The 27,693-nt window shown below is 45.4% G+C and overlaps 1 protein-coding gene across 9 annotated transcripts in view; it reads left to right on the top strand.

Moving 5' to 3' along the window:
- Nucleotides 1–19,332, top strand: part of NFYC (nuclear transcription factor Y subunit gamma) — a 70,364-nt gene extending 51,032 nt beyond the window's left edge. For 6 of the 9 annotated variants that reach the window (XM_059689725.1, XM_059689726.1, XM_059689724.1 and 3 more), the window contains 6 exons: nt 3,267–3,362; nt 8,406–8,579; nt 11,259–11,417; nt 14,699–14,806; nt 17,125–17,184; nt 18,116–19,332. In XM_059689725.1, the coding sequence (XP_059545708.1) occupies nt 3,267–3,362; nt 8,406–8,579; nt 11,259–11,417; nt 14,699–14,806; nt 17,125–17,184; nt 18,116–18,547 (1,029 nt within the window). In that variant the 3' untranslated portion in view covers nt 18,548–19,332. The remainder of the gene's footprint in view (nt 1–3,266; nt 3,363–8,405; nt 8,580–11,258; nt 11,418–14,698; nt 14,807–17,124; nt 17,185–18,115) is intronic. The other 3 variants (XM_059689729.1, XM_059689732.1, XM_059689730.1) reach the window with 2 other exon arrangements.
- Nucleotides 19,333–27,693: the final 8,361 nt, after the last annotated feature.

The following is a 27,693-nucleotide window of genomic DNA, read 5'->3' on the forward strand; positions in this document are numbered from 1 at the left end:
AGTTCACTGTCCCTCAGACCGTTGGAGGGCCAGACTATAGTTTAAAAAAAAACTATGAACAAATTCCTATGTACACTGCACATATCTTATTTTGAAGTAAAAAAACAAAACGGGAACAAATACAATATTTGTATTTGCATGTGACCCGCAGGCCGTAGTTTGAGGACCCCTGGCTTAGACCAAAGATTGTTTTTCCTTAGGCCTCTGACAAGCTGAGTGTAATTGGTATCTTCCTCTACTGTTGGGAGGCAGGCATACCTTATAGCCATGATAGTATTTCCCCACCAAGAATTTTAATTTCCAGCTCTCTTATGGTTTTCACAACTCAGTGACTGAACTATTTACTTGGTGAGTCCTCACTATAAACAGAGGGAGGCTAAACTTATATTTATCTATTTCCAGATGTAAACAACTTCTGGTTAGAAGCCTTGAAAGGACAGTCCCAGGAAGAATCAGTTTTACTGACCTCATTAGCCTCTTTTTCCTCATCTGCTTTCCTGAGAATCCTTTTCCTCTTCTTTTTTTGTTCTCTTTTTATTTTAATCCAGCAAACAAACATTCATATTGTATGAAGACCTCTTGGTCATTGGCTCTAGAGCAGCGGTTCTCAACCTGTGGGTCGCGACCCCTTTGGCGGTCGAACGACCCTTTCACAGGGGTTGCCTGAGACCATCCTGCATATCAAATATTTACATTACGATTCATAACAGTAGCAACATTACAGTTACGAAGTAGCAACAAAAATAATTTTATGGTTGGGTCACAACATGAGGAACTGTATTTAAAGGGCTAGAAGGTTGAGAACCACTGCTCTAGAGGCTCTCCCCTCAACCACCAGGGCCTAGCTGTTGGAAGAAACATTTCTCAGACATAGAGTAAGGATGTGACAGATATAAGAGAGTGACAGTATTTTAACAAAAAAACCAAGAGTGTAAATTATGTCTTCTCCTTGTTTTCCTCTTACCTCAAAAGTTGAAAATGTATGTATGTATGTATGTATGTATGTATGTATGTATGTATTTATTCTACAGGTATTTATTAATCACCCACAATGTGCCGAGCACTGTTCTAGGCTCTGGATACACAAAACAGATAACAATCCCCACCCCAGGGAAGTCTACATTCTAGTGCAGCTAGACTTTGAGAACTTACTTTATGACTGCCTTGAAGGAAGTCCATAGATCTAAAGAGCCAATTGAAATTACCTTCAAGATCAGTTAAGAAAACATAAGATAAAATTAAATGGGCAAAACATTTGAACAGGCCCTTCCAAAAAGAAGATTCCAAATGACTAGTAAACATATGAAAAGGTGCATAACATCATTTGTCATCTGGGAAATACAAAGTAAAACCACAGTGAGATGCTAGTTTATATCCACTAAATGACTGAAATCAAGATAGGAATATATTAAAAAATTGATATATTCTTGAAATGAATTGCTGTTCAACAATAAAAGAAACAAACTTGATCCATACAGCAACATGGATGAATCACAAAAATATTATGTTAAGTAAAAGAATTATATAGCACATGGTGCCAGGTACTGTCCATAGTGATAGAAATAAGAGTTGTGGTTACCTCAGATTGGGGGGTTGTGGGGAGAGGGCATGGTAATTGGCTGGAAAGTGATGGGAGGGAACTTTATATTCTTATCTAGATGATAGCTACCTGGGTGTATATATTTATAAAAATTAATCCAGCTGTGTACTTAAGATTTCTATATCTTACAGAATATGAATAATAATTCAGTAAAATATTAGCACTTAAAAAGACAAAATTACAATGTTAAAAAGACCGATTTAAGTATATCTATGTTTTCAAAATACTGTAGAACACATTAGTGTTTGTTTGAAGGTGATTATTATTTCTTTCTCTTTCACCCCTCCTCTCATTTCATGCTTAGATGAGCCGTTTAGATAGCTTTGAGTAGGTGACATCATCAAGAATGTGATACTATATCGTGCTAATCTTAAATGAGTCCTGGCAGCTTTAAAATGTGCCCTGCTTCGGTAGGATGGGTTTATTATCAAGCTGATGGTTGGCAAGAATGGAGGACTGAAGTTTTGCATTTCAGTGGCTTTGGGCCATCACAGAGACAAGGGAAGGAAAAAACAGAAAATTTCCATCCCCTCCTATTTTGTCTGATGAGTCACCTTTTCTTAAGATGTGCTATGTAGAGGTTGCTAAGGATTTTGGTTAGAAGGTTGACTTCTCCTTCACCCCAACATTTTATTATGAAAAAATTCACACATAAGCAAAGTTTATAGTGAACACCTGTATACTCACCACCTGGATCCTGCCATTAAAAGTTTACTTATTTTATCCCCATATCTATCCTTCTATCCATCAAATCATCGTCTATTTTTAAATGAATTTCAAAGTTTACTTTTCCCTTAATACATGTATATCATTGTTCACTCTTTTCCCGTTTTTTTTTCTTTAAAATTGTCTTACACTGTTAGTATGTTGATTTTTAGTAAAAAAATAAAAATCCTTTAATTTTATTATTTAAAGAAAGAAGTGTTACTCTTAGAAAGAACCCCTTCAGAGCAGGCTTTGGTTTCAGAATCATTAGTCAACCGACTCCTGTGTCCTCAGCCCACCTGAAACTCTGTTCTAGTAGTTTCAGACTTCCAGTATTTATATCACATTAAACAAGATTTAAACCATGGATTTAATTAACATTGCGATTTTGAATTCCAAAATAAAAATTTTGGAAACTAAGATACAGATCAGTAACTAGAAAATACTGCAAAAGTTACTGGATTAGAATTTCAGCCAGGAAATTCAAAATAGATTTTAACTGCTTCTGAACTAAGAGGCAAAATACTATTTAGAATCTTAAAAAGGTTATAAAATTGAATGATTGCCTAACCTTGCTAACCACATAATGACCAGAAACCTGCCACCTGAGATTGCTAGATTTGTACAATTTTAGCTGGAGGACCGTTTTTTAAGTCATGGAGAGGACCTAGGGGCAGAATCTAGCAGAGGCAGTAGTAGTTAGAGGCTCGAATATTCGGCTTGTGGAGCACGAGCTACAGGTAGGTTTTTTTGTTGACTTTGTAGATATCTTTCCAGCAGGTCTGATCATTTGAAGTTTATAAGAATTTGGCTGTGCTTATTTCAGCTATAGACTTGGCCATGGGTACTTAGTTTGGCTTAGAAGTCATCATCATCTCTTACTTGTAACCTGCAGGTTATAAAGCTGGGTAAACTAGTTTCTCCCCAGGCTAATTTTTCACCTCGCTTTTCTTTGTTACAGAGGAATGATATCGCCATGGCAATTACAAAATTTGATCAGTTTGACTTTCTCATCGATATTGTTCCAAGAGATGAATTGAAACCTCCAAAGCGTCAGGTGAGCTGGGAAGGCATTGCTGCTGCTGCCGCCAAGCACCTTGCATATGGGTGTCTATTAATGCTCCTTTTCCTCTCTCAGCACAAGCCATTTGCTCTTTCTTTTGCTACTTCTCTAGACCAGATCCATCCTTAACATCTCCTTCTGCTACTCATTTATGGATACTTTTAACTCAGTGCCGCTGAGGTGGTATTTCAGTGAAAATAGATAAAATTAAAGATTTTGGTTATAAATAGTAAAAGTGAAGCTCATTTCAAGGTATCCTAGGAACTCTATCAGAGTTCTTAATCTGGGATGGGAGAACATGTCCAGTGAGTTACAGATTTTAGATTTTCAAGAAACAGCGTCTCTATGTGCACAGTGTTTGGAGTGAGTGGACTTTGGTTTTCTCTTACTCTTTATTGTGGTTCTCTATATAATGCTCTGGTTACATATTAAATCACCTGCTAGGGTTTTAAAAAATACCAATGCCCAGGCTCCACCCCACACCAAGTTGAATCAGACTCTGAGAGGGGAGGCCCAGGCATTAGTACTTTTTAAAGCTCCCCACATGCTTTTAATGTGCAACCGGATTTGAGAACCGCCGCTAAAACTGATTTCTAAGCAATCACTAGAAAGAATGTGAATGTCTGCCTGCCTGCCTTTCCCTCTCTTCTACCTGCCCCTCTCCAAAGGTCACACCAATTTTTTTTTTCCAGCACCTTGGGTGCATAAGTCTCTTAATTGCGGTTTTAATAGGCCCCTATGCTTTATAACTCATTGGTTCAGGCACACACATTTCGTGACTCACCAGGTGTAATTGAGACACTGGGGGAATAGTACCAGAGTCTGGTGGGAGCAAAGGTGTGCCTTGTTCTGCTTGCTCTGTTTTCTTAACAAAATTTTAAGTGGTTTTAATGAATTATTTCATAGTATATTATTTTTGGAAATGGGTCATTCAGTGACTCTCATGCTGTCTCTATTAATAACCAGTCAGAAGGTGTAAGAGAAGTGGGCATCTTTAAGGACATTTGTAATCCTGACCCTGCCTGGAGCCTTTGGATTAGCAAGCCCTCTGTTACCCCCTTACTAGTACAGGGAGCCTCACTGTGTCTCCGTTCTTTCTGGGCAGTCTTTGCTACTGTAAACATCCTTGACTGGAAGCTGTAAAGTGTTCAGAGGAGCTTTCAGTCGGATGTTTACAGCGGCAGGCTGCCACGGTCGTCCCTGGCTGCGCATCGCCTTTGAGACATTGCAGGTTAGTGCCCGTGGGCTTCCTTCCTCTCTGAGAAGTCACTACTGCAGAAACCCAGACCACTTCTCTTCCTTCAAAAAAATGATAAGACACACATGCTCTCCGTGTTGGAATGTGTTTGAGCAGCCCCCTTTAAAAATGAGGTGGTGCGATCTGTCAGAAAATCAGGCCTTGGTCATGCTCCTTGTGCTAACTTCTGCTTGTTTTCCGTGGGCTGCCTGCTGAATCAACCGGCTGGAGAGAAGGGTCATGTCCTGTCCCTTCCTCCAGAGTCCTCAGTGCTTGGCTCTCTTAGGGTGTCAGACAGCTCCTTGTTCCATCTTGAGTCTAAATGCTGTGATCCATCTCTTTTTTAAAGTGTGTCTAGCTGAAACAGCTCCTTGCTGTCTAGACTCAGTTCTTTGTAGGTGTTCAAGCCATTGATTGACATCCTGTTTGGGACAGCTGCTGCCTGGCCTTTGAAAGGTTGAGATTACTGGAAGCTGGCCTGAAATTCTCAGGTAGCACTATTAATCCTCTGTAGACATGAAGTTTTCCCAATCTCCAAATTGGCTAACACCTTTTTAAGTCCTGTAAAAGCACCTACTCTCCAGAATTCACCCTTTCTGAAGAGGCAGCAGTTTGCTCTTGCTACTGAAGCTAATGGACTTTTTTCCAGTCTGTGGCTGGTAGCCGTAGGAGGCGATGCTGCTCATTCTCTGGCTGTTAGTCTCCACTTCTGAACACATCCCAAGAGTAAACCCTCTGTTTGGGGAGGCCACAGCTAGAGCTGGGCAAGTACCCCATTCTGGATTGGCCCAGTCATTCATTCCGAGATTGTTCTAGCATCTGGGATGATGTTCCACTACTGGGGAAAGGAACTAGCCACAAATACTGAGCTGGGATCTAAGGTCCTTGACCTCTCAGAGATGCTTGGGAATTTATCTTGTTCTTCAGGAAAGCAAATAAAAACTATTTGAAAGTAGAAGGTTGTTGAGGTTTGACTTGTACCCCACTAAAGCTATGAGTTGAAAGTTCCTGCCCATTGAAATATCATTTCTCTTCACCCATCTCTTTAAACCAAGCATAATCATTCCCCTGCTAGCTTGACCTCCATTGGCTGAATGAGTCTTCATAAATGCTGAAAACCTTATATATGCCTCCTTCCATTCCAGTGAATTGAGAACAGTCATGCCCTCCTCACAGCGCAAATTGACTTGATGAAATGTCCTAGAGATCCTGCCTGGTTCATAAACAAGTTAGGAGGCTACAGCAGGCAGCACGGGAGAAGCTCTTCACCTGCTCTCCCAGCTTTTGGCAAGGGGTATTTTGGCTTCTGAAAGGGATATTTAAAGGGTTTGCTTTTTGTCTGGTGAAAAGACCATATTCATTTGTAGATCAGCTACAGTCAGGGATAACTGGATACAGAACCATCACATGTCAGGGCTAGGAAATGCCAGCCAGTGTCTGCCTGCCTTCTTACCTCCTGCAAGTTTGTTCTGGGGGGCTTTTGGTCCTGTATACCTTCTTATCACCCAAAAGCTTTTTCAAGTTAGGTCTGAACTTTAGTGATTAATGTTTTTTATAAAGTAGGAAGGGAAATCTCAATGGAAAATGAATACATTGAACTCATTTCAAGAGCTTTGAAAAAGATCAGTTTCATGGCTAAGGAGGATATCAGTTTATCCCTGCCACAGCCAAGGTCTAGTCGACAAGACTGACCTTAATTTATAATAGAAGTTGGAGTTGAAATGGAGGTGACATTGTCACAGTTAAGTTCTGGAAACAGACCTAGCTGAAAATAAAAGGGGGCCCCCTCTTTCTTCTGCCTCAGAATGATCACGTTCAGTGTTCAAACGGTTTGGGTCTGAAGCACAGAATACATTATCCTAAAAAGTTGGTTCATGTTCGAGGACTAGCTCAGAAACCCAGCATGTCACAAGTGTCTGCCTAGGCTGAGTGGATGGCCATCAGGGAATCTGGTTATGCAGAGACCCGCGTGTCTCATAGGCTTTATATCAGCAGTCCTAGTTTTACTATCCTGGGCCCCCCAGTCACCAGGCAAGCAAAATAATGCCCAGCCCTGTTCTACAGGGAACATGGATTTCTCCCCACACTAGACTACAAAATCCTAGAGGTAGCAAAGAGAGTTTAGGGTCTCTTCTATTGGTAACAGCTGTTATATTCAAGAAAATTTATTCTACTACCAACTTGGGTTTAAAAAAAGGTACCGCAATACCTCAGAGATATTGTGGGTTCAGTTCAAGACCACCACAATAAAGCAAGTACAGCATCTCGGAGCTACTGCTGGTTTGTTACAGACCACTGTAATAAGCAGGTTTATCAATAAAGTGAGTTGTAACCTTTTTTGCTGATGGAGGGTCTTGCCTTCAGTTTGTAAAAAAAAAAAAAAAATCAACACCTGGGAAGTGCAATAAAGCCAAGTGCAATAATACATGGTGTGCCTGTATTTTCTTATCTCCGTCTGCCTGGCTCTGTAAATCCATTCTCATTCAGCAAGTGCTTATTAGGTGCCTACAAGGGAATGAATAGTGGGGACAGTGGAGAGCAAGAGAGAGCTAGGCTTTGCCCTCATGGGAAAGTAGTTAATTTGACAAGCAAGGACAAAAATGTTCACTGAGCAAAGGACTGGAAACCCAGACTAGAGCGCCTGACCTAATGAGGGGATGATGCGGTCAATGCCAACTATGTAAATGTCACTTTGGGGAGCTTTGGGGCAGCCCACAGGGTCTCTATACCTTGAAGAATTGTCTTTTCCTCTTATCTTGAACATGGCAAACTTAGCCTAGAACAAGGGAGTGAGTAAATCTAGTTAATTTTTTGCTCAGCCAGCCCAAGTTGTATGTTTCTGTTGTTTTTGTTGTCCCAGGCAGGGGCACCGTGTGCCACAGGGTCCTCTGGAGCAGATGCCGATCTCTGTCTATGGTCAGGGGCCGACCAACCCTGGACCCTCAGGCTATAACCATGCCGTAGTGTGTGTAAACATCCTACACTCTCAGCTGTGAGCTCAAGGTGGCTGGGAGAGGGTTGTTTACTCCTTCTGCCATGGAAAACGTCAGCTGAAGAAGGAACAGTCTCTTCACCCAGCAGATCGGACAGAATGCGACCTCCCTAGTCAGCCAAGGCAGCACCCAGAGGAGAGCTGTCCCTCAGGCCCCCTGGGTTGCTCTTCTGTGGCTAAGTACAACCAGAAGCAGATGTGACACTGGATAGATGTGGCCCTCAGTGACCACTGAGCTCTCAACGTCCTGTGCAAAGCTAAGCACTTGCCTACTGATGCTCTCGATCCTAACATTTGATTCTGAAATTTCAACCCAGGAAAAGCCCTATGTCCTTTTCCCCTGCTCTGTCCCTCCTGAGATGGTGGGAACAAAATAAGGAGAGTGCTGCCTGTTTGGGAGATTGGGAACTGGCCTGAGAGCCTGACGTTTGGGTAGCATCTTCCAGTGCTCACAATTAGCACTGTCCTCAGATCACAGGCCTCGACAGCATTTACTCACAAGCACTGCTAGTGCGTGGCTTTTAGTGGCAGTAATTATTTGCCCATTTGCAACTTACCATGCAATGGGTGCTAACTCTACTTCAGAAAACTGGCTGTAAGTTTGGTGAAACCTATGGAATCTGTTATTTTTAGTTTGATGTAGCACAACTGGTCTCTTCGAATACCAGTTTCCCTTGGCTTCAAATGTGGAGAGCTCAGCATTCAGCAGGCAACGGCACAGAGCCCGTTTGGGGGAAGAATGGAAATTCACCCTGGCGGCTGCTGAGTCGGTTCTTTTCCTCTTACCTGCCTCTCCTTCTCCCCACAGGAGGAGGTGCGCCAGTCTGTGACTCCTGCCGAGCCTGTCCAGTACTACTTCACGCTGGCTCAGCAGCCCACCGCCGTCCAAGTCCAGGGGCAGCAGCAAGGCCAGCAGACCACCAGCTCCACAACCACCATCCAGCCCGGGCAGATCATCATTGCGCAGCCTCAGCAGGGTCAGGTCTGTGAGCTGCAGGCGGTGCCTGCCCAGCAAGATAGTACTTCTTAGGTTTGGGATGGTGAAAGCGTGGCCAGGGCAAGACAGGTACTCAGAGCATCATAGAGCACTGGATTTGAAGTCTGGAAACCTGGGCTCTCCCCAGACTCAGCCATTGAGGTGACATCTCACCCTAATCTCTTATGGGTCAAATGAGGAAAGTGTAGTGGACCAGATGTTCTTCAAGATCCTTATGAGCTAAAAAGTTTTGGAAGGAAAAACTGTATAACACCCCCATGAAGAGTAGTGGCATCTCTGTAGAAGGTGTTTTAAGTGGACTCCATGCCTGCTGTCTGTGTGTCCACATCAGAATTGGATTGTATCCTTAAGGGAGAGATCAGGCATGCATACCTCTCCTCCCCTTCTCCCCATCATTTCTCTGACCTACTGTATTTAAGTAAAGTGTCCTTCTCTTTTTACAATAGTAATCAGAATATTCTCTCTCTCCCCAATACAATTGTGAGAGCAGTATTATGCACATTTGTTGGGAATCATTAGAGGCTACAGAGAACTCTGTTCTCTGAGCTCTGAATCCAAACTCCCTGTCAGTCATCAGTTTATTTATTCATCAAACATTGGTCATCCTCTGTAGGTAAAGTCCTATGCCATTGGTTGGGGACACAAGCATGAGTCAAACAGTCGCTATATTAAAGAATTCACAATCTAGTTGGGGCTACAAATAATTAAAGATTATACCACCATGTGGAAAGTATAAAATATCCTTAGGATGTGTAGAGGGTATTATGGGAATGCATCAAAAGGGGTACCTAACAAAGATGTGAGGGGGTGGTAGAAGAGGATGTCAGAGAAGGTTCCTTTAAGGGAATAATATGAGTTTTAGAGAGAATAATGGAAATGAATCAAAATAGACAAGGAGGGACTTCCCGGTACAGGGCTCAGCACAAGCAAAAGCTTGGAGTTGAGAAATAGCACAAGGCAGTGGGGAAAGGCTACAGCACAGGGAACATCTAGCAAGTCTGAAAAGACAGGTGGGGGACACATTCTAGACGGCCTTGTGTGTTCTAGTGAGGAGCTGGGTTTGCCTAGAAGAAGAAAAATGGAAGTGGCAGTAGATTTAAATATCATTGTGATTTTAGGACGTATTCCCTGCTTGTTTTTTTATCCATATAACAAATTTATTGAATGCTTGTCTTTACCAGACACCATGCTAGCAGGAGGGGTTCAAAGATGATTGGAGCTCAATCCCTGCCTTAAGGAGTTCACTGCACTGTGATGCCTAAGGGACCTTCTTTAGCTCTTGCTTGTGCGTCTGCAGTGGTGAGAGGTTTGCCTGCCAAAGGCTTTATCCCTTTATAGAGAGAACTTCAGGGGAGTCTGCTAATGGCGGCTCTTATTGGCTGATCATCCTAAGAAGCTCATAGTTGTTGTGCCCCGACAGCAGGACACACCATACGTGATTTGACAGCTGCTATGCTAACACAAGCCTTCATTTTTCTGAAATGATTTAGAAATACTTTGGAAATCCTCTCAGGAAAATTGAGTTGATAGAGTACAGTGATGAGTTGGCAGTATGCATTTTTTTTTAGTCAGCGAGAATTTCATGTATCCTCTTTTCTGCTACCCTGGACTTGCTCAGCCTGGAGCTGATAAGGCTTGTGAGGATGGTGAAGTTGGTTCCTCCCAGCATCTTCCAGCTATTGTTTCACTGTGTTACTGGTTCAGGGTGGCCTTGTGTTGTGTGACACACCCCAGGACCTCTGTAGTAATGGCTATTTCAGGTTGAGTGCAGATAACCTTTGCAGAACAGAATACATACTAAAGTCGAAGGAAGGCATATTTTGGTAAAGTGAATCCTCTATTTTCTGTCATAAAATTGGAAACTTTTATTCCTGGAGGCTTGGGGAATAGGCTGAGTTGAAAATTGCAGTGTGAGAACAGGAGATGTTTCCTGTTGTCCTAGCCAAATGCATGCATTTTTACACAGGTCCTTCTGTCTGTCTTCCCCACCCTCCTGTTACTTAGGGGTGGCCTCAGTTAAGATCCAGGTATTCAGTGTTTGGTGTCCAGTGCATTTACCTGTTCACTCTCCCATAGGCAGCTGTGCTATGATCCAGAGCAGCCAGTTGGCCGCTGCGGGCTGGGGTGGCTCTGCTGCTTAAATGGGGTGAAAACCGGTGTGCACTTTATTTCCCTCCCAATGTCTTGCAGGCCTAAGAAGCAGCCCAGGATCCCAAATTTAGTAAATTCATAATTCATACTGACCCCACTTTCCATTTAGTTTGCCCTCCAAATTCACCTGTTCTAGACGCGACTTGACTATTTCTCAAGTGAACTGTCGTGGTTGATTTTGATTCTTTTGTACCATATGTGCCTTACTGTCATCGAAGTGGCTGTGAAAAGTTGCAGCATTTGAAGCATAGAGATGTTTGGGGCTCAGGCAAATATTTTGTACTATGAGCCTAAAAATAAATCTCTTTGGTTTTTTTCATCTTTTATTTTGGTGAGTAACTTTCACGGTGCTCTAAACCCAAAGGACTCTAGGTTGAGTATTATTTGGTGTTAACATGACTTCAGGCATTCATGGAGAGGATTTGCTCCTAGTTAGCCTCTTGCTTATTAACCCCTTTGTAAGCCTACTGACTCTGAGCCAGACTCAATCAGCTTTCTCATGACTCTTTCCAGACCACACCAGTGACCATGCAGGTTGGAGAAGGTCAGCAGGTGCAGATTGTCCAGGCCCAGCCACAGGGTCAAGCCCAGCAGGCCCAGAGCAGCACTGGACAGACCATGCAGGTGATGCAGCAGATCATCACAAACACAGGAGAGATCCAGCAGATCCCGGTAAGACCTGCCTTGCCTCAGGTCTGCATGGCACTCTTCAACATAATAACAGAGATACTTAAAGATTTTATATCTGTATATACACACAGACCAAAAAAAAATATTGTGTGTGTGTGCATGTGTATATATTTTGCATGATTATGTATATCACATATATAAAAAATGTGTGTGTGTGTGTGTGTATAAACATTTTTAAACCTATATTCCTGTTACCCTAGACCAGTGATGGCGAACCTTTTGAGCTCGGCATGTCAGCATTTTGAAAAACCCTAACTTAACTCTGGTGCCGTGTCACATATAGAAATGTTTTGATATTTGCAACCATAGTAAAACAAAGACTTATATTTTTGATATTTATTTTCTATATTTAAATGCCATTTAACAAAGAAAAATCAACCAAAAAAATGAGGTCGCGTGTCACCTCTGACACGTGTGTCATAGGTTCACCATCACTGCCCTAGACCACAACTTGCTTCACTATGTGCTCACTGCTTTCCTTTAACCCATGTTAAAGTTCACCACTGTGCGGCAGCTCCTCTTAATTTCCCCTCACTCCACCTACATAGAGAAGTCATTGTAACCACCATTCTATGCCAAGGCCCAAAGGCTCTGAGACCGTCCTGTCTTTTGACTAGCAAAGAATAAGAGGGGGGTGTATAGGGAAGACCATAAATACACTTGTTGCATATTCATGAGTCAGTTCCCACTGGAGCCTGCAGCAAAGTATATTTTTGGCTTTCATTTAACTTATCCATTCCTTCAATGTGGACTACTGCTTCCTGTGTGCCTTGAGGGATTTCATTTCTTAGATTTGTTGACTTTTTTACTTGTACTTGTTCTTTTGTTAAAAATGTTCTTGTCTCAACACTTGCCATTCATACATTGGTTATTTTGCCACAAAAAAATGTAGAAAGTGAGTGACATGGAACAGTCCTTCTATTTCCTACCCCTTGTTCTTCCTATTATAAATGAAATGTAGGCAAATCTGGAAATTCACTTGGGCTTGATTAACCACTTTCTCTCTGAAAAAGCTCAAAAAGTATCCTCAACTCTGGTTTTGAAACTGTTCTTATTAGGTTAACAGAGTACTAGGCCAGGAGAAAGTTTAGGAAAGTGGAGTGAGTGTGTGTCTGTAGCTATCGCGCGCTCTCTCTCTCTCTCTCTCTCTCTCTCTCTCTCTCTCTCTCTCACACACACACACACACACACACACACACTGTCCATCAGCTGCAGGTTCCTTGCCTCACTTTTTCAGCCACCAACCCCAAGATCTCTCTTGAATGGTTTTCATTTATGTGGAGGCACCAAGATAAGTTCATTTAAGCCAGAGAAGAGTAACTGGCTTGAGTGTTTTTAGCCCTCTGGCGCACAGAGCTTTAGCACAGATGAGTAGAATTCAGGACCTTGTCTTCATGGTTCTCGGATAGGAGCTTGCATTTCTAAACTCATCAGCATGCTTGCAGTAGTGATGACCTTCAGGAAGGAAACTGCTTCTCTTTTGAAAGCCCAAGGGGTAGACTTACTTGCTCTTTAGTTAACATATAAAAGCTGTGAGGATCCCCAGACTTATCCTGTGATATAGGACTGAAGTATATCATCAGGTGTCTAAACTTAAAAGAAGAGCTTCTAGCTTCTAAGAGCTGCTTGGATCTAGTTGGTGCACAGCTTTCCAATCACATTTGAGTTTCTGCGAAGAGCTCTTCCCAGCCAGGAAATGGAAAATCCCTATGGCCGTCAGTATATCTTCCCCACTGCTGGGACAGGCTTTAGTCTTTCATCCCGTGTGCCTTGGCTGGAGTTCTGTGACTCCTGGGACCAGACACCGTCAGTCTCAGCAGTGAGGTCTCCTAAGCCTTCGCCCAGCTGCCTTTATCCCCATAAGCATCTTAACATCGTTGCCTGGAAGCTGCATCAAGGGATTGAGGTGGGGAAGGGAGGCTTGGCATCACAGCCTCCCAGCAGCTCCTCTCAGCACATTCTCAGGAAATAAATGACTGCAGGTCACAATATCATGCCTTATCTCTTTTTGAATTAGATTCTTACAGGTTTAGATTTTGTGGCCCTCCTTGCCTTAAGCAGACAATTCTGGAATGATCTACCAGAACTTTAGAATTAGTCTGTCTGGGTGGTTCCAATCCTCTTCCAGGCTGGCAGTTGCAGAGAAGCAGTTTGATTTAACAATGCACACAGGAGTGCCACTTCAGCCCACCAGCATCTTCCTCGTGGAAGTACAATTCCCTTCAGTGATATTAGCTCTTGAAGGCAGGGGAGTGTTTATTCCAGGACAGAAGCCTGTTAGCCTCAAGAAGCTCACCCTTACAACAAAGGCAGCTGGCAGCCAAGGAGGTGATGTCTGGGCGCCCCAAATCCCAAGTGTGAATGTCTGCAGCCCTCCTCTGCTGACTTCTCTGCTGAGCCTCAGCTCCTCTTGTGTTGTAACCACCTTGGCCCTTTCTTCATCTGCATTCAAAGCACTAAAACTTTCATGGTACACTGGAGCGTTAAGAGCCTGAGTTAAGGCTTTTAGCACACAATTAAATGCAGTATGTGGTATTATTGTATTATCTGAGACTTAATCTTAAGCATGAGGGACTCCGAGGGCATTTTTGTAGGTTTGGTTTCCCATGATGGAGTTTTCTGTGAAAGGTTTATTGATTCAGCTTCCCCTTGGGAGGTGTTTAGCCAGAAGCTAGTGCTGAACACCAAGGATCCTAAAAGTCCCTCAGACTCCCGTTGGTCCTGGCTCTCGGGGACAGAGATAGTAAAGCTGGCCAACTTTTTCTTCCAAAATGTGCAGCGTGGAATTGGGTAGTTCTAGGGCTGTGGTGTGGAGTGACAGCCATCTGCTTTGTGCTCCTGGCAGACACTGGAGCTGTTCTCAGTACAGTATTAGATCAGCCATTCTGGGAACTGGGTGGAATAGTGTGGAGCTGGAGGGAAGAGAGGCCCACACTTAAGGTATAAACATTCTGATGATGTTAGACAGCCTTTGGGATAAAATCCTAAGATAAACTGAGCAAACAGCCAAGAGCCAATGAATGTTGAGGGTGCAGCCATGCTTTTTCATGTATGTGTCAAGATCCTAGGGAGTTTTTTCAAGGTCCATTGTGTGTGTGACTTGCAGGATAGGGAAGTTATGGTTTTGCTGTTTTGACCTCTATTACAAAGGAACTTTTCTGGGCATGCTTTTTTGGAGGGCTCAGTGGAGGGCACATGAAAAATTTGCCTGTTTGAAGTTGCACTCAATCCCCTGTGGTCTGTTTGTCTCTGCCCTGCCCTAGGTGCAGCTGAACACCGGCCAGCTACAGTACATTCGCTTAGCCCAGCCTGTATCAGGCACCCAAGTTGTGCAGGGACAGATCCAGACGCTTGCCACCAATGCTCAGCAGGTATGTGTCCCAGGGATGCAGGGCTTGACTTGGGGACCAGCAGGAGCTGGCTTTCTTATTATTCTCCCTTCCACCTTATTCCTCAGCAAGAGCCACCTCCACACCTGCTTATCTATTCTACCTCCACGGTAGGGTTTCATGGAGAATTGCATTCAAAGTGTGTCTCTTACCATCTTGTTCTGAAGTGCAAGGCAGGGAAGTCTCAAGTATACTTGAAGAAAGCCTGATGTACCTGTATGCAGGTCTCACCAGAAGTATTTTGACAGATTGCCTCTTTGTCAGGCTGTTAGCAGCTTTCAAACTGAATAGCTGTTGTGTTCTGGCCCTCCTGTGCCCTTTGGAAAGCTTCCTTAGATTTTATCCCCACCTCCTCAGGCACCCTTAACCAGAGATTGCTCCCCTTTCTTCTCTCACGCCCTAGGATGTTGGAGGCTGTGAGCCACAGGTGCTGAGGGGGCCTCCCTGGGCTTGGGGGTTGGGGAATGTGGGCATCATTGCAGGGGGTGGGGGTGCTGCTCAAGGAGAGGCATTGTTAATGGATTTTTTTTGCCTCATACCCAAAAAAAGCAGCGATCGTTTAAGAGCTGGATCTGTCTGGCCCAGTTGCATTTCTGGTGATGTATCTATTGACAGTGGTAACAGAGCTGAGTTTGTAGAGCAGGTCTCCAAAGATTTAATTTGGGAAAATGTGAGGAATGAGCCAAAAGTAAGGCTTCTGAATTCCATATAGTCTCTGGGATCATTAAAGGCTCACATGGAACTTGGGCTTTTCCTTAATTTCCTTGGAGTTCACTGACATGGAATTAGCTCAAAACTGGTCACACCCTTGGGTACCTCACCTTCCGCTTTAAAAAAACAAAAAGCGCCCATAAACTTTTGTAAGATTCTAACCTGGAATCCCAAAAACTTTTTATGGCCTAGGGGTGGGAGGAAATGAGGAGGAAGAGTTCTTGGTTTCCCAGATATCAGTTTGGGAGCCAGAAAGCTTGACTTGGGGCCGGGGTGGTTACAGAGAGGAGGGGAAGAAACAAGAAGAGAGCACCTGAGGGCAGTCACAGTCTGTATAACAACAGATTGTATTTGTGACAATTGGCACGTGGTAGGTGCTCAGTAAATGTACGTTTAATGAATGCTGAATAAATAGTGTGTAAAAGGAATTTAAAGATAAATGAAGCTTTCTTTGATATAAAGGGCAGTACTGCTGGCCATGGCACAGTTAATCTCATCTATGAGGAATATTTTCCATTTGTCTCAGGGTCATTCATTTATTCTGCAGACATTTCTTGAATAATTTATTTGCACTGGGAGATTCAAAGACAAAACTTCGCTCCTGCTCTCAAGCAGCTTATAGACTGACAGGAGGAGAAAGACCCAAAACAAGGAACAATAGTACGAAGCTCTTTCACACGTGTCCCCTAGACCTGATGGGTTGTTTTTGGCCGTTGTGAGGACACCTGAGAGGACCGTCCTTACCGTGCAGGTTGGCTGTAATGATTCCAAGAGATGGTGCACAGAAGACATTACTAGTCAGATGTTCCACAGACACAACTGTGCACACAAGCACGCTTCAGTCTTCTCTCCAACAGCTGGCACTGTACGATGCATTCCTACATGGCAGTACATTTCTTTTAAAATCCACACCTAAGATTTTAAGTGCTCGTGATAAATGCCCCCCCCCCCCCCCCCATCCTTGGCCCAAAGGCTGCACGTGGCCACTATCGGAAAAAGTACTTTATAGGTCTGCCACAAGGGCTCCTAGGGCCAAGGCCACCTGCTCGCCAGGGTGTTTCATATTCCAGTCAGATAATCTGGGTGATACGGGTTTGGTTTGGAGCCCACCTTCCAAGAATGAAAGGGACCACTCACTACTTTGCCCAGTGTTTTGCAAATTGTCTTCACTGGCTGCAAGACTCTTAGGGTTTCTGACCAAACCGAAAATGTTATGCTCTCTCATGTCAGCACTTATGAGCTAGGTGTTTGTTTGATTTGAGCCCCAAAAAGACCTTGATGAGGGAGTAGTAGGTGACTGGTAATGCCGCGTGTTCCAAGGTCCTCTTTATCAGCAGTTGCCAACCATGCAGACCACCGGTTGGTGACCGCTGCTCTATATGGTGCCAACTCTAAGTAGCCTTCATGGCTACGGGATGGGAGGGACCTTGCTTTTCTGCTACACGTCAAACACCTGTTCTATGCCAGGCATTATTCTGGGCACTTGATATGTATTGTCTCATTTGATCTTCACGACCCTCTCCTGGGTGGTGGGCTTGTGGCTGGACCCTGCAGCTGACCTGCCTACTCTGCTATTTTGATTCCTGCAGATCACACAGACAGAGGTCCAGCAAGGACAGCAGCAGTTCAGCCAGTTCACAGATGGACAGGTAGGACCCCCAGTCCGAGCAGGGGCAGCGGGTGAGGAATGGGGGTGAGGGCTAGTGGATGACATCTATGGGTTTGGGTGATTAGGGCAGCTGTCCCATTTTCTGTTAACAATGAGGGGACAGAAATTGTTAAAACAAGTACAGTTTTTAAATCAGGGTGCCTGTCCTTTAGCATTATAGACATTATATAGCCCAAATCCCCATTTTATGGATGAGTAAACTGAATCCTAGAAATGGGAAATGCTTTGTCCATGATCACTCAGCTGTTCATTGCAGAATAAGGACTAGAACACAGGTGTCTTGTTTCCCTCTCTAGGGCTAGTTTTTCTCTGCTGCTCTTTAATGGTATGGGTTAGTTGAAATGCAGAGAACATGGGACCTCTCAACCTCTCAGTGCCTGGAATTCAGTAATTCTAAACCCGTGCAAAGAAAGAATCTTACTTTTCCCTCGGCCTATCCCCTCATACTATGACTATGCTCCCAGTCATCCCTGAGGACATGATGGGATGATGTGCCCAAGCTTGTATTCTCTGCTGCCCAGAGGAGAGGAGCCGCATCATCCACCTCTGGTTCCTGCCAGCCCCAGGTGCTAGGTTCACATGCCAGGGCTCCTGTGGCAGGGGTTTTGGCTGGTTTTTTGGGGGGACACCTGAGAAACCAAATGATCAGTTGGCACTAACTTCCCAAAGTGGCTATGTGAGCATCTGCTTCACCCCTCACGGGTCTTGGCTGTAGGAAGTGTTTAATTCCAGGTGACCTCCTCAGCAGGGCCCATGTAGGAAGTGCAGGTTCAGTGTAGTCAGATATTCTGAGGAAAGGAGGAAGAGGGGGTAATCCTATTGCCTCTGCCAGTGAGGATTACTGAGAATTGGGGAAATGCTGACTTCCAAGCTGCTGGTACAGTGGTTCGAATTGCTTGTGTTTGTCACAGAGGAACAGCGTGCAGCAAGCTCCAGGCTCTGAGCTAACGGGAGAGGCAGAGCCCAGAGAAGTGAAAGCCACAGGAAATGCAACTCCCTGCACCTCTTCCCCGCCCACTACACACACTCCCTCACACCGTGCTGGTGCCTCCTGTGTCTGCTGCTCCCAACCCCAGCAGAGCTCCACATCCCCTCCTCCCTCTGACGCCTTGCAGTGGGTGGTGGTTGAAGTATCTGGGGCCCCGAACCAACTCGAGGCCCATAGGGAGCTGCATGCCCCTCTCCCAGGGGTGACCTCACTCTCTCCTCTCCACCCCTCGCAGCAGCTCTACCAGATCCAGCAAGTCACCATGCCTGCCGGCCAGGACCTCGCCCAGCCCATGTTCATCCAGTCAGCTAACCAGCCCTCCGACGGGCAGGCCCCCCAGGTGACCGGAGACTGAGGGCCTGAGCTGGCAAGGCCAAGGACACCCAACACAATTTTTGCCATACAGCCCCAGGCAGTGGGCACAGCGTCCCTCCCCAGAGGACCCCGCCGACCTCAGCGCCTCCTGCAGGCTAGGACATTGGTGCACTTCACCCCACACCTGGGGGCCGAGATTCTCCAACAGAAAAATGCAATATTTTTTATTTCCTTTTTTTCTTTTTTTTTCCACTGAGGAATCAATATTTCAATATGTTGAGCTGTGTGTCCAATGCTATGAAATGAAAATATTAAATAACATATTTATGGCATTTTCTTGAAGAGTGTGGTTGAAGATATATTTCTTTTGTTTTTCTTTTTTGGGGTTTTACTTCCACTTCTTTTTAGGAGCAAATCTCCTAACGGGTGTATGTTATCTCCTGACTCTTGGAACAGCCGCTGCCCCCAGGATTTTCCATCTTTTCTGTCCTCTGATTAAATTAGGTGACTGCGTGTAGCTTCTTTTTCATTAGTGGTCTTCTCTCCTTGTCCCTGCTCCTGCCCTGGAGCTCTGTGCACCTGCATCCAGAGGCCATGGGAACATCCTTGCATTTAAGAGATGAACTCATTCGCCATGGAGAGGAGAGTGGATGGTTTCATTCCCAGACCCTAATCTCCCAGGGACCCAAGGAGACTAGAACTGTGTGCATTTACCTCCATACACACATTTTTATTTTTTAAATGCATTAAGAATTGTGCTAGTCTCCTTTGCTGCATGGACATCAATGCATGACATGAAATAAACCTCATTTTAGACAATTAAAAGTCTTGAGTTCTGTATTTGGCAGCATTCATAGGGCCACTTGGCTTGGGAAAGGCTTGGAAAGGTTTATTTGCCTTCAGGTTGGGTGTCTGTGAATGAGGGGGGACCCTTTTGAAAAAAAGCTAAGGGAAACTTACACTACACCTCTAATTCAAACTGAGGTCTTCAGCTAATTTTAAAAGTAAACTTCAGCAGGATCTATTTGCTCCTGAGAGGCCCCGCCCACCTTACATCCTGGGCTACCACCATGGGTCAGAGTCAGTTGTGTCCTGTTTGGTTGAGGATCAAAAGAGAACATCTTTCAATGAGAAAGCTCCATTCTTCAAAGTAGGACCCAGATAAATCTCTCCTCTCCTGTCTTGGCATGGGCTGGCACTTTGAGTTGCCTGCTCTGGGCATACCCAGTAGCATCTGCTGTGGAGGGCAGCCTAAGCCCCTTGTCAACCAGCAGGTCACAAGAGGTCTACAGCCGGGGCCTGTATTCTGTTCATTGAAACAGGAATAAAAAGAGCATTCTACTTCATTGACCATACTGGCCAATGGGGAGCTGTCTTCCTTACCTTCACCATGCCATCCAATGAGGCCCGTTGTCTGGGAAGATCAGAGAACTGATTGCCAGGAAAAGTAGGTATCAATTTCTCTGACAGTAATATGCCTTAAAAACTTGGGCAACTCCCTTCCCTTTGGGACTGTCTCAAGGTGTGAGATGGGGATGGGGAAGAGTCTTTAATATTAGATGATTTTAAGTCTGACCCTGATGTCCTTACAATTCCTCACCAAATACCTGCTGTCAACCTGGACATCTGTGTCATCTTTTATTTTCAATCATTGACCGAAGAGTACTTCACCGTATTCCACACATACAAATTTGGATGGCTTGCAATGAAAACATACACAATGAAATAAAATATTACAGATCAGAATTAGGAAGAATACAATTGAGTAGGAAATGGGTCATAGAAAACAAATAGTCTGGCTGTAAAGATCTATATAGTTGTTAGAATTAGGTTTCACACTTCATCCTGGGCTTCTGGGCCACCAAAGCAAAAAGAGCCAGAACCAGGTAAGAGTCACACCAGCCCTAGCCTGTTTGCTCAGTGGATAGAGCATTGGCCTGCAGACTGAAGGGTTCTGGGTTTGATTCTGGTCAAGCGCACATGTCCGGGTTGTAGGCTTAATCCCCAGTAGGAGGCATGCAGGAGGCAGCCAATAAATGATTCTCATCATTGATGTTTCTATCCCTCTCTGGAAAAAAAAAAGTCACACCATAAAAGGAAGAAAAATGACATTATTTTATAAAAGCAAGTATTTCACTAGTTTTAAGGACTGGAATACATGGTACCTCCAGTGTCAGAGTAGGGGAAGCAGATTCTACCACCATGAGAAGGCAGTAAGTCTTCCTCCATAAGAAGTCTCCGGCAGCTCCACAGGCTCTCAAATTCAGTGCCCCTCCTCTTTATCTAGTTATCTTCATTCTAGCTCAACTTTTCTCTCAAGAGTTCATGGCCTTCCCACTGTGCTGTATCCAAACATGCAAATATTCCTTGATAGCTGGGTGCCCAGCTCCACGTGGAGAAAGTGCCAGACTCCCAGGGGTCCTCAAACTTTTTAACAGGGCCAGTTCACTGTCCCTCAGACGGTTGGAGGGCCAGACTATAGTTTTTAAAAAAACTATGAACAAATTCCTATGTATTCAACGGCGGCAAAAACACCCGGCTGGCTGGATAAATGTTTTCGGCGGGCCGCATGTGGCCTGCAGGCCGTAGTTTGAGGACCCCTGTGCCAGAGGGAGGATGAAGTCAAGTGCACACGAGGGGCCCTGGCCTCGGAGAAAAGCTCAGCTGTTTTCATTTCCTGGCTAATCCACCACATTGAGGCCACTGAACCGACCCACCTTGCTGCTCTTGGATTCATTCTGAAAATCCAAGCATAATTGGAAACATAGGCCAGTCAATGGGTCCCCATTTCTCCATAGATTTCCATTCTTGGAGGTTTCGATCAGTTGTGATTGGCAAGCAGCTTCCTTGCTGAGCACGTTCCCTTTAAATTTTCCCCCGCCAGCAGGGCCCGTCTGGGTGTAAACAAACACTTCAGTGCAGCCCAAGACAGCCCCTATCTAATACCCAGCACGATCCCCTTACATCCGGAGCACTCTTCGAACATTTTTCCTAGCACTTGCAGCTTTCGTCCTCCTGATGATCTTCACAATGACCCTGCAGGGGAGACAGGAAGAGGGATCGTGATCCCTGTGTTGCAGATGGAGACATGGGAGACACGTCCAAGTGCAGTGACTTTCCCAAGGTCACTCCATGAATAGGTGTGGAGCTGAAACCAAAACATTGGTCTCCTGATCTGTGTATACACAGCTGCTTTCTGGCCAAAGATACGCGTGTGTGTGTGTGTGTGTGTGTGTGTGTGTGTGTGTGTGTGTGTGAACAAGGCTTTACTAAATGTGAACTGACGCCTTTTGCTCAGCTTTCTCAAACCCATTGGCCCAGCCTTGAGTGTATGTGGGGGAATAAAGGAAGCAATTGGATCTGGTCTGTGGACAGCTGGTGGTTGGGATAATTTTCCTGGAGGGGGATGCAGGAGACGAGGCCCCTGGGATTACCAACAGACCACCTGGCTGGCTTCCTTGCTGCTCAATTCTGCTGATGCCACAAGGGGGCAGCATGTAGCACTCACCCAAGTTTCTGCGAGATGCCTTGTCTCACCCTCATTCAACTTGAGACAAGACTAGGAACTATGGAGTATGACTGCCCCTTTTCTCAATGGGTACTCGATCCTTGGCCCCTTCCTGGGAAGACCCTTAACTTTTGAAGGGAGGTACAACTAGGGCAACAGTGAGGGCTGGAAAACTACCCTTTCCAGAATATTACATCAGGGTAGGTGGTTAGATTTTAATAAGGACTTTCCTACAGCTTAAGTTCATTCAAGGCCATAAGTCCCCAGTTTGGTGTCTTTCCACTCCCCTTTCCTGCACTGTGTGCCCCTGCCACATTCAATTACTCATTGGCTCCTGAACTTACTCCCATGTTTTCAGAATGTACTGGCCCCAATGCCTGGAATATCCTTTCCACTTATTGATCTCCTATACATCCATCAAGGCCCGATTTAATGGGCCTTGCTGGGAAACCTCTAATTCCTGGAGTGGAGTTAGCAAAGACCTCTTCGATGCTCCCATAGCAACTTCTACAGTCTCTATTATTAGTGCTCAAATACAGTCATTCAGCAAGTATTTCTTTGGCACTTTCTGTGTGTCAGACACTGTTTTGGACATTGTGAAGACAGATGAAAACAAGCCAGGCGAGGATTATGCTGTCATGGAGCTTATGTTGGGTTGGAGGCAGAGGTGGTAGAAGAAATGGAAGAGATAGACAAAAAAATACAAGTTAGGCCCTGAAGAGACCCCCTGTCACTCTATTGGAATTTTCTAGTTTGGGCTCTTCCTTACCTCTGGTTCTCCTCCACTTCAAGGTCATCTCTGCCTTCCGAGCCCGTGTAGGATAGGGCTTGACACCAAAAGAATAACAGCAACTGCTGAGTAAGTAAATGAACATGAACCCTTCCTCACAGATGGCCTTCAACACTGCACACATCCCACCTCTGCTCTCACTGTTGCTTTTTTCTTCTTAAATTTTTATTGAGCACTGATAAAATGCTACAGGGGTATTAAATGGATAATTTTTTAAAAATAAATTTCTATGAAGGGAAATATATCTAAAACTTGGTACCTTAAGTGTCACTTTTAAAAAATATATATTTTATTGATTTTTTACAGAGAGGAAGAGAGAGGGATAGAGAGTTAGAAACATCGATGAGAAACATTGATCAGCCGCCTCCTGTACACCCCCTACTGGGGATGTGCCTGCAACCAAGGTACATGCCCTTGACTGGAATCGAACCTGGGACCCTTCAGTTCGAAGGCCGAGGCTCTATCCACTGAGCCAAACGGGTTAGGGCAGATTATCCCATTTCATCTTTGCATCCTCATTAGGTAGGTAATCTCTGTTTTGTAAATGAGAAACTGAGGCTCAAAGAAGTTAAGTGATTACCCAAGGGCACCAGCTGATTAAGTAGGGCCGTATGCTCTAAGAAACCTTCTGTCCCCACCAGTTCAGCCCCATTGTCTTGTCCCTGCTGCTTATGGTTCTCTTTCTTACAGAGAATGAGAGCCCTCACCCCCAACTCCTGGGTAGGGACCTAGCCTTTGTCCTACCTCTCCAGCTATCCATAGGCCTCTGTGGGGTGGCATCTGACCTCCCAGGTGGAGAGGGCTCTACAGTAGAGGTCAAGTGCTTGGTCACATGAGCAACTTGAGTGCATCCTCCTCAAGGCCTTCTGAGTCGGGCTGGCAGCGTTACCCCCTAGCTTGTATGCTGGGACACTACCTCAGCCCAGGAAGAGAGGATAGGGGACAGCAAGGCTGGCACTTGAGGGGAGAACCTGAGCTGAGCTCCAGGTGGGCCAGGCTGGGCTGGGCTCCTCTGGCTGGCTGGTACTGAGGGGAGGCCCGAAACAGAACCTAGCTTCCCCCAACCCCTGCAGCCCTGGCCCTCCACTAAGCCCCATCACCTCTCCAGCTCCCTGTCCCTCTCCCAAGCCACTGTGCCTCTCTCTTACAGTGAAGGTCTGTGGAACAGAAGCTTTCTAAGATCTTGTACGTGTCAAATGTCTTTATTTTGCTTTGTATTTAAATGAAGGTTTGGCAATGTATGGAATTCTAGGTCCACAATTATTTGCTCTTAGCATTCTGAAGATACCATTCCATTGTCTTGGCATCTGTTGTTGCTGATGAGAAGCTAACTGTCAATTCAATTATTGGACCTTTGTAGATAAGCTATCTTTTCTCCTGTTGGCTTTTAGCATTTCCTTTTTATCCTTGACATTCTACACTTTGGCTACAAGGTGTCTAGATGTATTTTTGTTTTGAAAGATCTCTTACGAGGCAGTCTATAGACCTTTGAAATCTTGAAATTCACGTCCTATTTCTGGAAAGAGTTTAGTCATTCTTTCCAGTATCTTTTCCTGGAACTAATAATATATATGCTGGATTTTTTCATTCAATCTTTTACGTCTCTTTTCTTTCAGTAATCTCTTTGTTGTTCTGTGACTTGTTCTGGAGGATTTCCTCTGGTTTAGCTTCTCTTTCACTAATTCTCTCTTCAGCTGCATTTACTCTATTAACCCATCTGCTTTTTTTGTTTAAAGTCAGTGACTTTTGTTTTCATTTCTAAAATGTCTAGTTTTTGTCATGTCCCTGTTTGAGATCTTTCTATTCTGGTATTATAAATGCTATTCCTTTATCTTCTTGGAGATTTTAACTGTATTAAACTTACTTTCAGATTGATTCTTGATCTCTGGGTTTTTAAGTATGAGTTCTCCCATGTCTCTCAAGATATTGTACTTCTTACATGTTGTGAAGTTTTATTCTTGAGATATTTTCAGCATATTTTTTTTCTGACTGTGCCATAGGGATGATATCTCAGTTGTATCTGCCCAAGCCATGGAGAAGTGCACCAGCCCCAAACTTGCTCTTATCTTACTGTCTCAGCTTGGGATTTTTCATGGTGTGCATATCAACTCCTGAGCCCCCATGTGGACAGGCTTGGGGTATCATACTCACATGGGCACGCTTTCTATCCAAAGCCAAGGCAGGTAGCAAGCAGGCAGAGTTATTTTAGTCTGTTTATGGCAGGCAGCACTTTCCCAGGTCCCATTCTAAGCAGGGAGCCTACTATACCACTGGTGGGGTCTGCAAATATACTTCCACCTCTGACCCACCTTCCCTGAATCCCTCCTCAGATAGAGCTTCAAATACTACTCACCACTGGGATTCCCTCATATTTCTGGCTCTTAGAGAGTTCTCCTTCTTGTTTTGGGGCTTGGATATGTTGTTGCTGTTTTTAATTATCCAGCATTTATCTTGTATACTTACTATTTTAAGGAGAAGGGACTTCAGTAAGTGTTTGATCAAGTTTGACCTGGAAGTCTGTCCCACTGTCTGGGCCTCCTGGCCCTGTCACTCAATCTGCAGCCTCTCCTACTCACATCATCTCCCATTCTGAGCCCTCGTCCACCGGGGGCGTGGGGAGCAGGGAAGCTTTTGCCCATTGCACTCTCAGCAACTCAGAAAAGTCCTTCCTCCTCATTTCCACTGTGCCAAGGGCTGTCGCTGAGAACATGGAGCCTTCCAGGGGGACTGCGGTAGTGTTGTCTTCTGCATAGTCTTCCAGGAGTTGGGATCAAGGATGCAGAGCCCTGAAGGCAGAGGAGGAGCAGTGCAAGAAGGATGGCTTTGACCTTCATTTTCCCCACCCCCCTTCTCCCTCAGTGTCTCCTCCTTGTGGGCCCCTCTCCAGCCATGAGGATCAATGGGGGTTCACTTTCGCTGAGCTCAGCGACACTACTTTGTCCTCACTTCCTGTGGCTCAGACTGGCCCGACCGGCCTGCATGGTCTGTGCTGGAGAGAGCTCAGTGGCATGTCCAGATCTAGGGGGAAAGAAACTCCCCGGCCACCCTCCTGCACCTTTCACCTGCTGGGTGGCCTAATTCTCTTGTCTTCTCAGGCCTCATTGGGAAGGGGAAGCAGGCCTGATCATTCTCTCATACTGTACTTCCTCCTCCTGCTCTCAGTGCAGGTGGAGCCCTGGAGGTAAATAATGCCTGTGATGCCATCACTCCTTAACACCCTCCACTCTAACCCCTTCCTGGCTGAGAAGAGCTGGAGGACTAGGGAGTTCTCTCAGCATCTCCCCTTTCCATCGAGCAGACACCTAAAGAGCAGTGAGATCAATGCTTCCCATTTGTACAGCTCCCAGCATGATCGTGACTTTTCCGTGCATTGTTTTCTTTAAGTATGTTTTTATTGATTTCAGAGAGAGGATGGGAGAGGGAGAGAGAGAAACATCAATGATGAGAGAGAAGAATCAATTGGCCGCCTCCTGCACTCCCCCTACTGGGGATCGAGCCTGCAACCCAGGCATATGTCCTGACCAGAATCGAACCATGACCTCCTGATTCATAGGTCAATGCTCAACCACTGAGCCACATCGGCCGAGCTTCCATGCATTATTGCTTTCAGTCCTCCTGTCAGCCAGGGAAGGTGGGGCAGAGGTGGAATGACTTTCCCAAATTCACCAGCTAGTCCAAAGGCAGAGCCAGGAAGTCCAACTGTGACTTGTAGTTCAGTGCTCTTTCTGCCCCTGGCACTGCCAGCCGCCCTGGGGACTGGTACCTCCACCCCCTGAGCTCTCTCCTATAGAGCCCCAGCCTCTGTGGCGTGCCCTAGGCTCAGGCCCTGGCCAAGCTTCTTGGTTCCTATCAGACCAAATTGGACCCTTCAGCCTAGCATTCAAGACCTGCTGTGTCCCCTTTGCCAAGCTCGCTCTTTCTCCTCCGTGCTCTGTAACATCCTCCCCATCCTCACACCCCACCTGCCCATCCACACACACTATAGCACAAGGCTAAAGAGCTGTGCTAGACAAGTCTCCTCACTGAGCCTCAGTCTTCTTGCCTGTAAAATGGGGTGTGAACAGAATCACCTCACGGGGTTGTTGGGATGGTGGACTAGACAGCGCAGATGAAGCCCCTGCATGAGGCTTAGCACTTAGCATGGCCTCACCAATGTGAGCTGCAGGCAGTATTGGTGGTGCTTCTCTGAGCCTTTCCAAGCTCTCCCACCTCTGTCCCCAGGCTCCCTCTGCCAGTTGTCGGTAGTCTCCCTCGCCTGACCTCTAGCAACCCTAAGAGCTGTAAGAAGACCCAGGGGTTTTCTGGGGTGTAGGGAGGGCGGAGGAGGAAGTCTGGTGGGTGGAACCCTAAGGGTGTGGGGATGGGGAAGATGGTTCTCACCCCAATTTAACCAGAGCACCTCTGATTGAATGCTTTTTACACATTGGGGTGCTGCCTTATGATTCTGTCTGTAAAAAAATTCCTTTGCTAATAGAGTCTGAAAACCGCTGACTTCAACCACCCCTTCCCATCCCAAGAAAGCCCTTGGTTGACCTGAGTCACACTGAGAGTCAGTGACAGGCTTGGACCTGGCCCCTGGCCCCAACCCCTTGCAGATCTCAACCCTCTCAGACCTGGGAGTCTCTGCGACTGGTAGGAGTGAGTTCTAGAGAACAGGATTGGGCCATCTACGGTTCCCCTCAGCCCATAGCACTGATCCCAGGACCCCGTGCACAGTAGGTAGGTGCCAGCCAGGGGAGAGGACAAGTCATAGACAGATCTAGGGTCACCCACTGGCCGTGTATCCTTAGGCGAGTCCCCGTACCTCTCAGCCTCAGCTTTTTTGAGTGCAAAGGGGTTGCTCTAGGTCCCAGAAGGGGCAGAGCCGGGTACACGGTTGGTGCCCTGC

The sequence above is a fragment of the Myotis daubentonii genome, chromosome 3 (genome assembly GCF_963259705.1).
Source record: "Myotis daubentonii chromosome 3, mMyoDau2.1, whole genome shotgun sequence".
NCBI classification, from domain to species: domain Eukaryota; kingdom Metazoa; phylum Chordata; class Mammalia; order Chiroptera; family Vespertilionidae; genus Myotis; species Myotis daubentonii.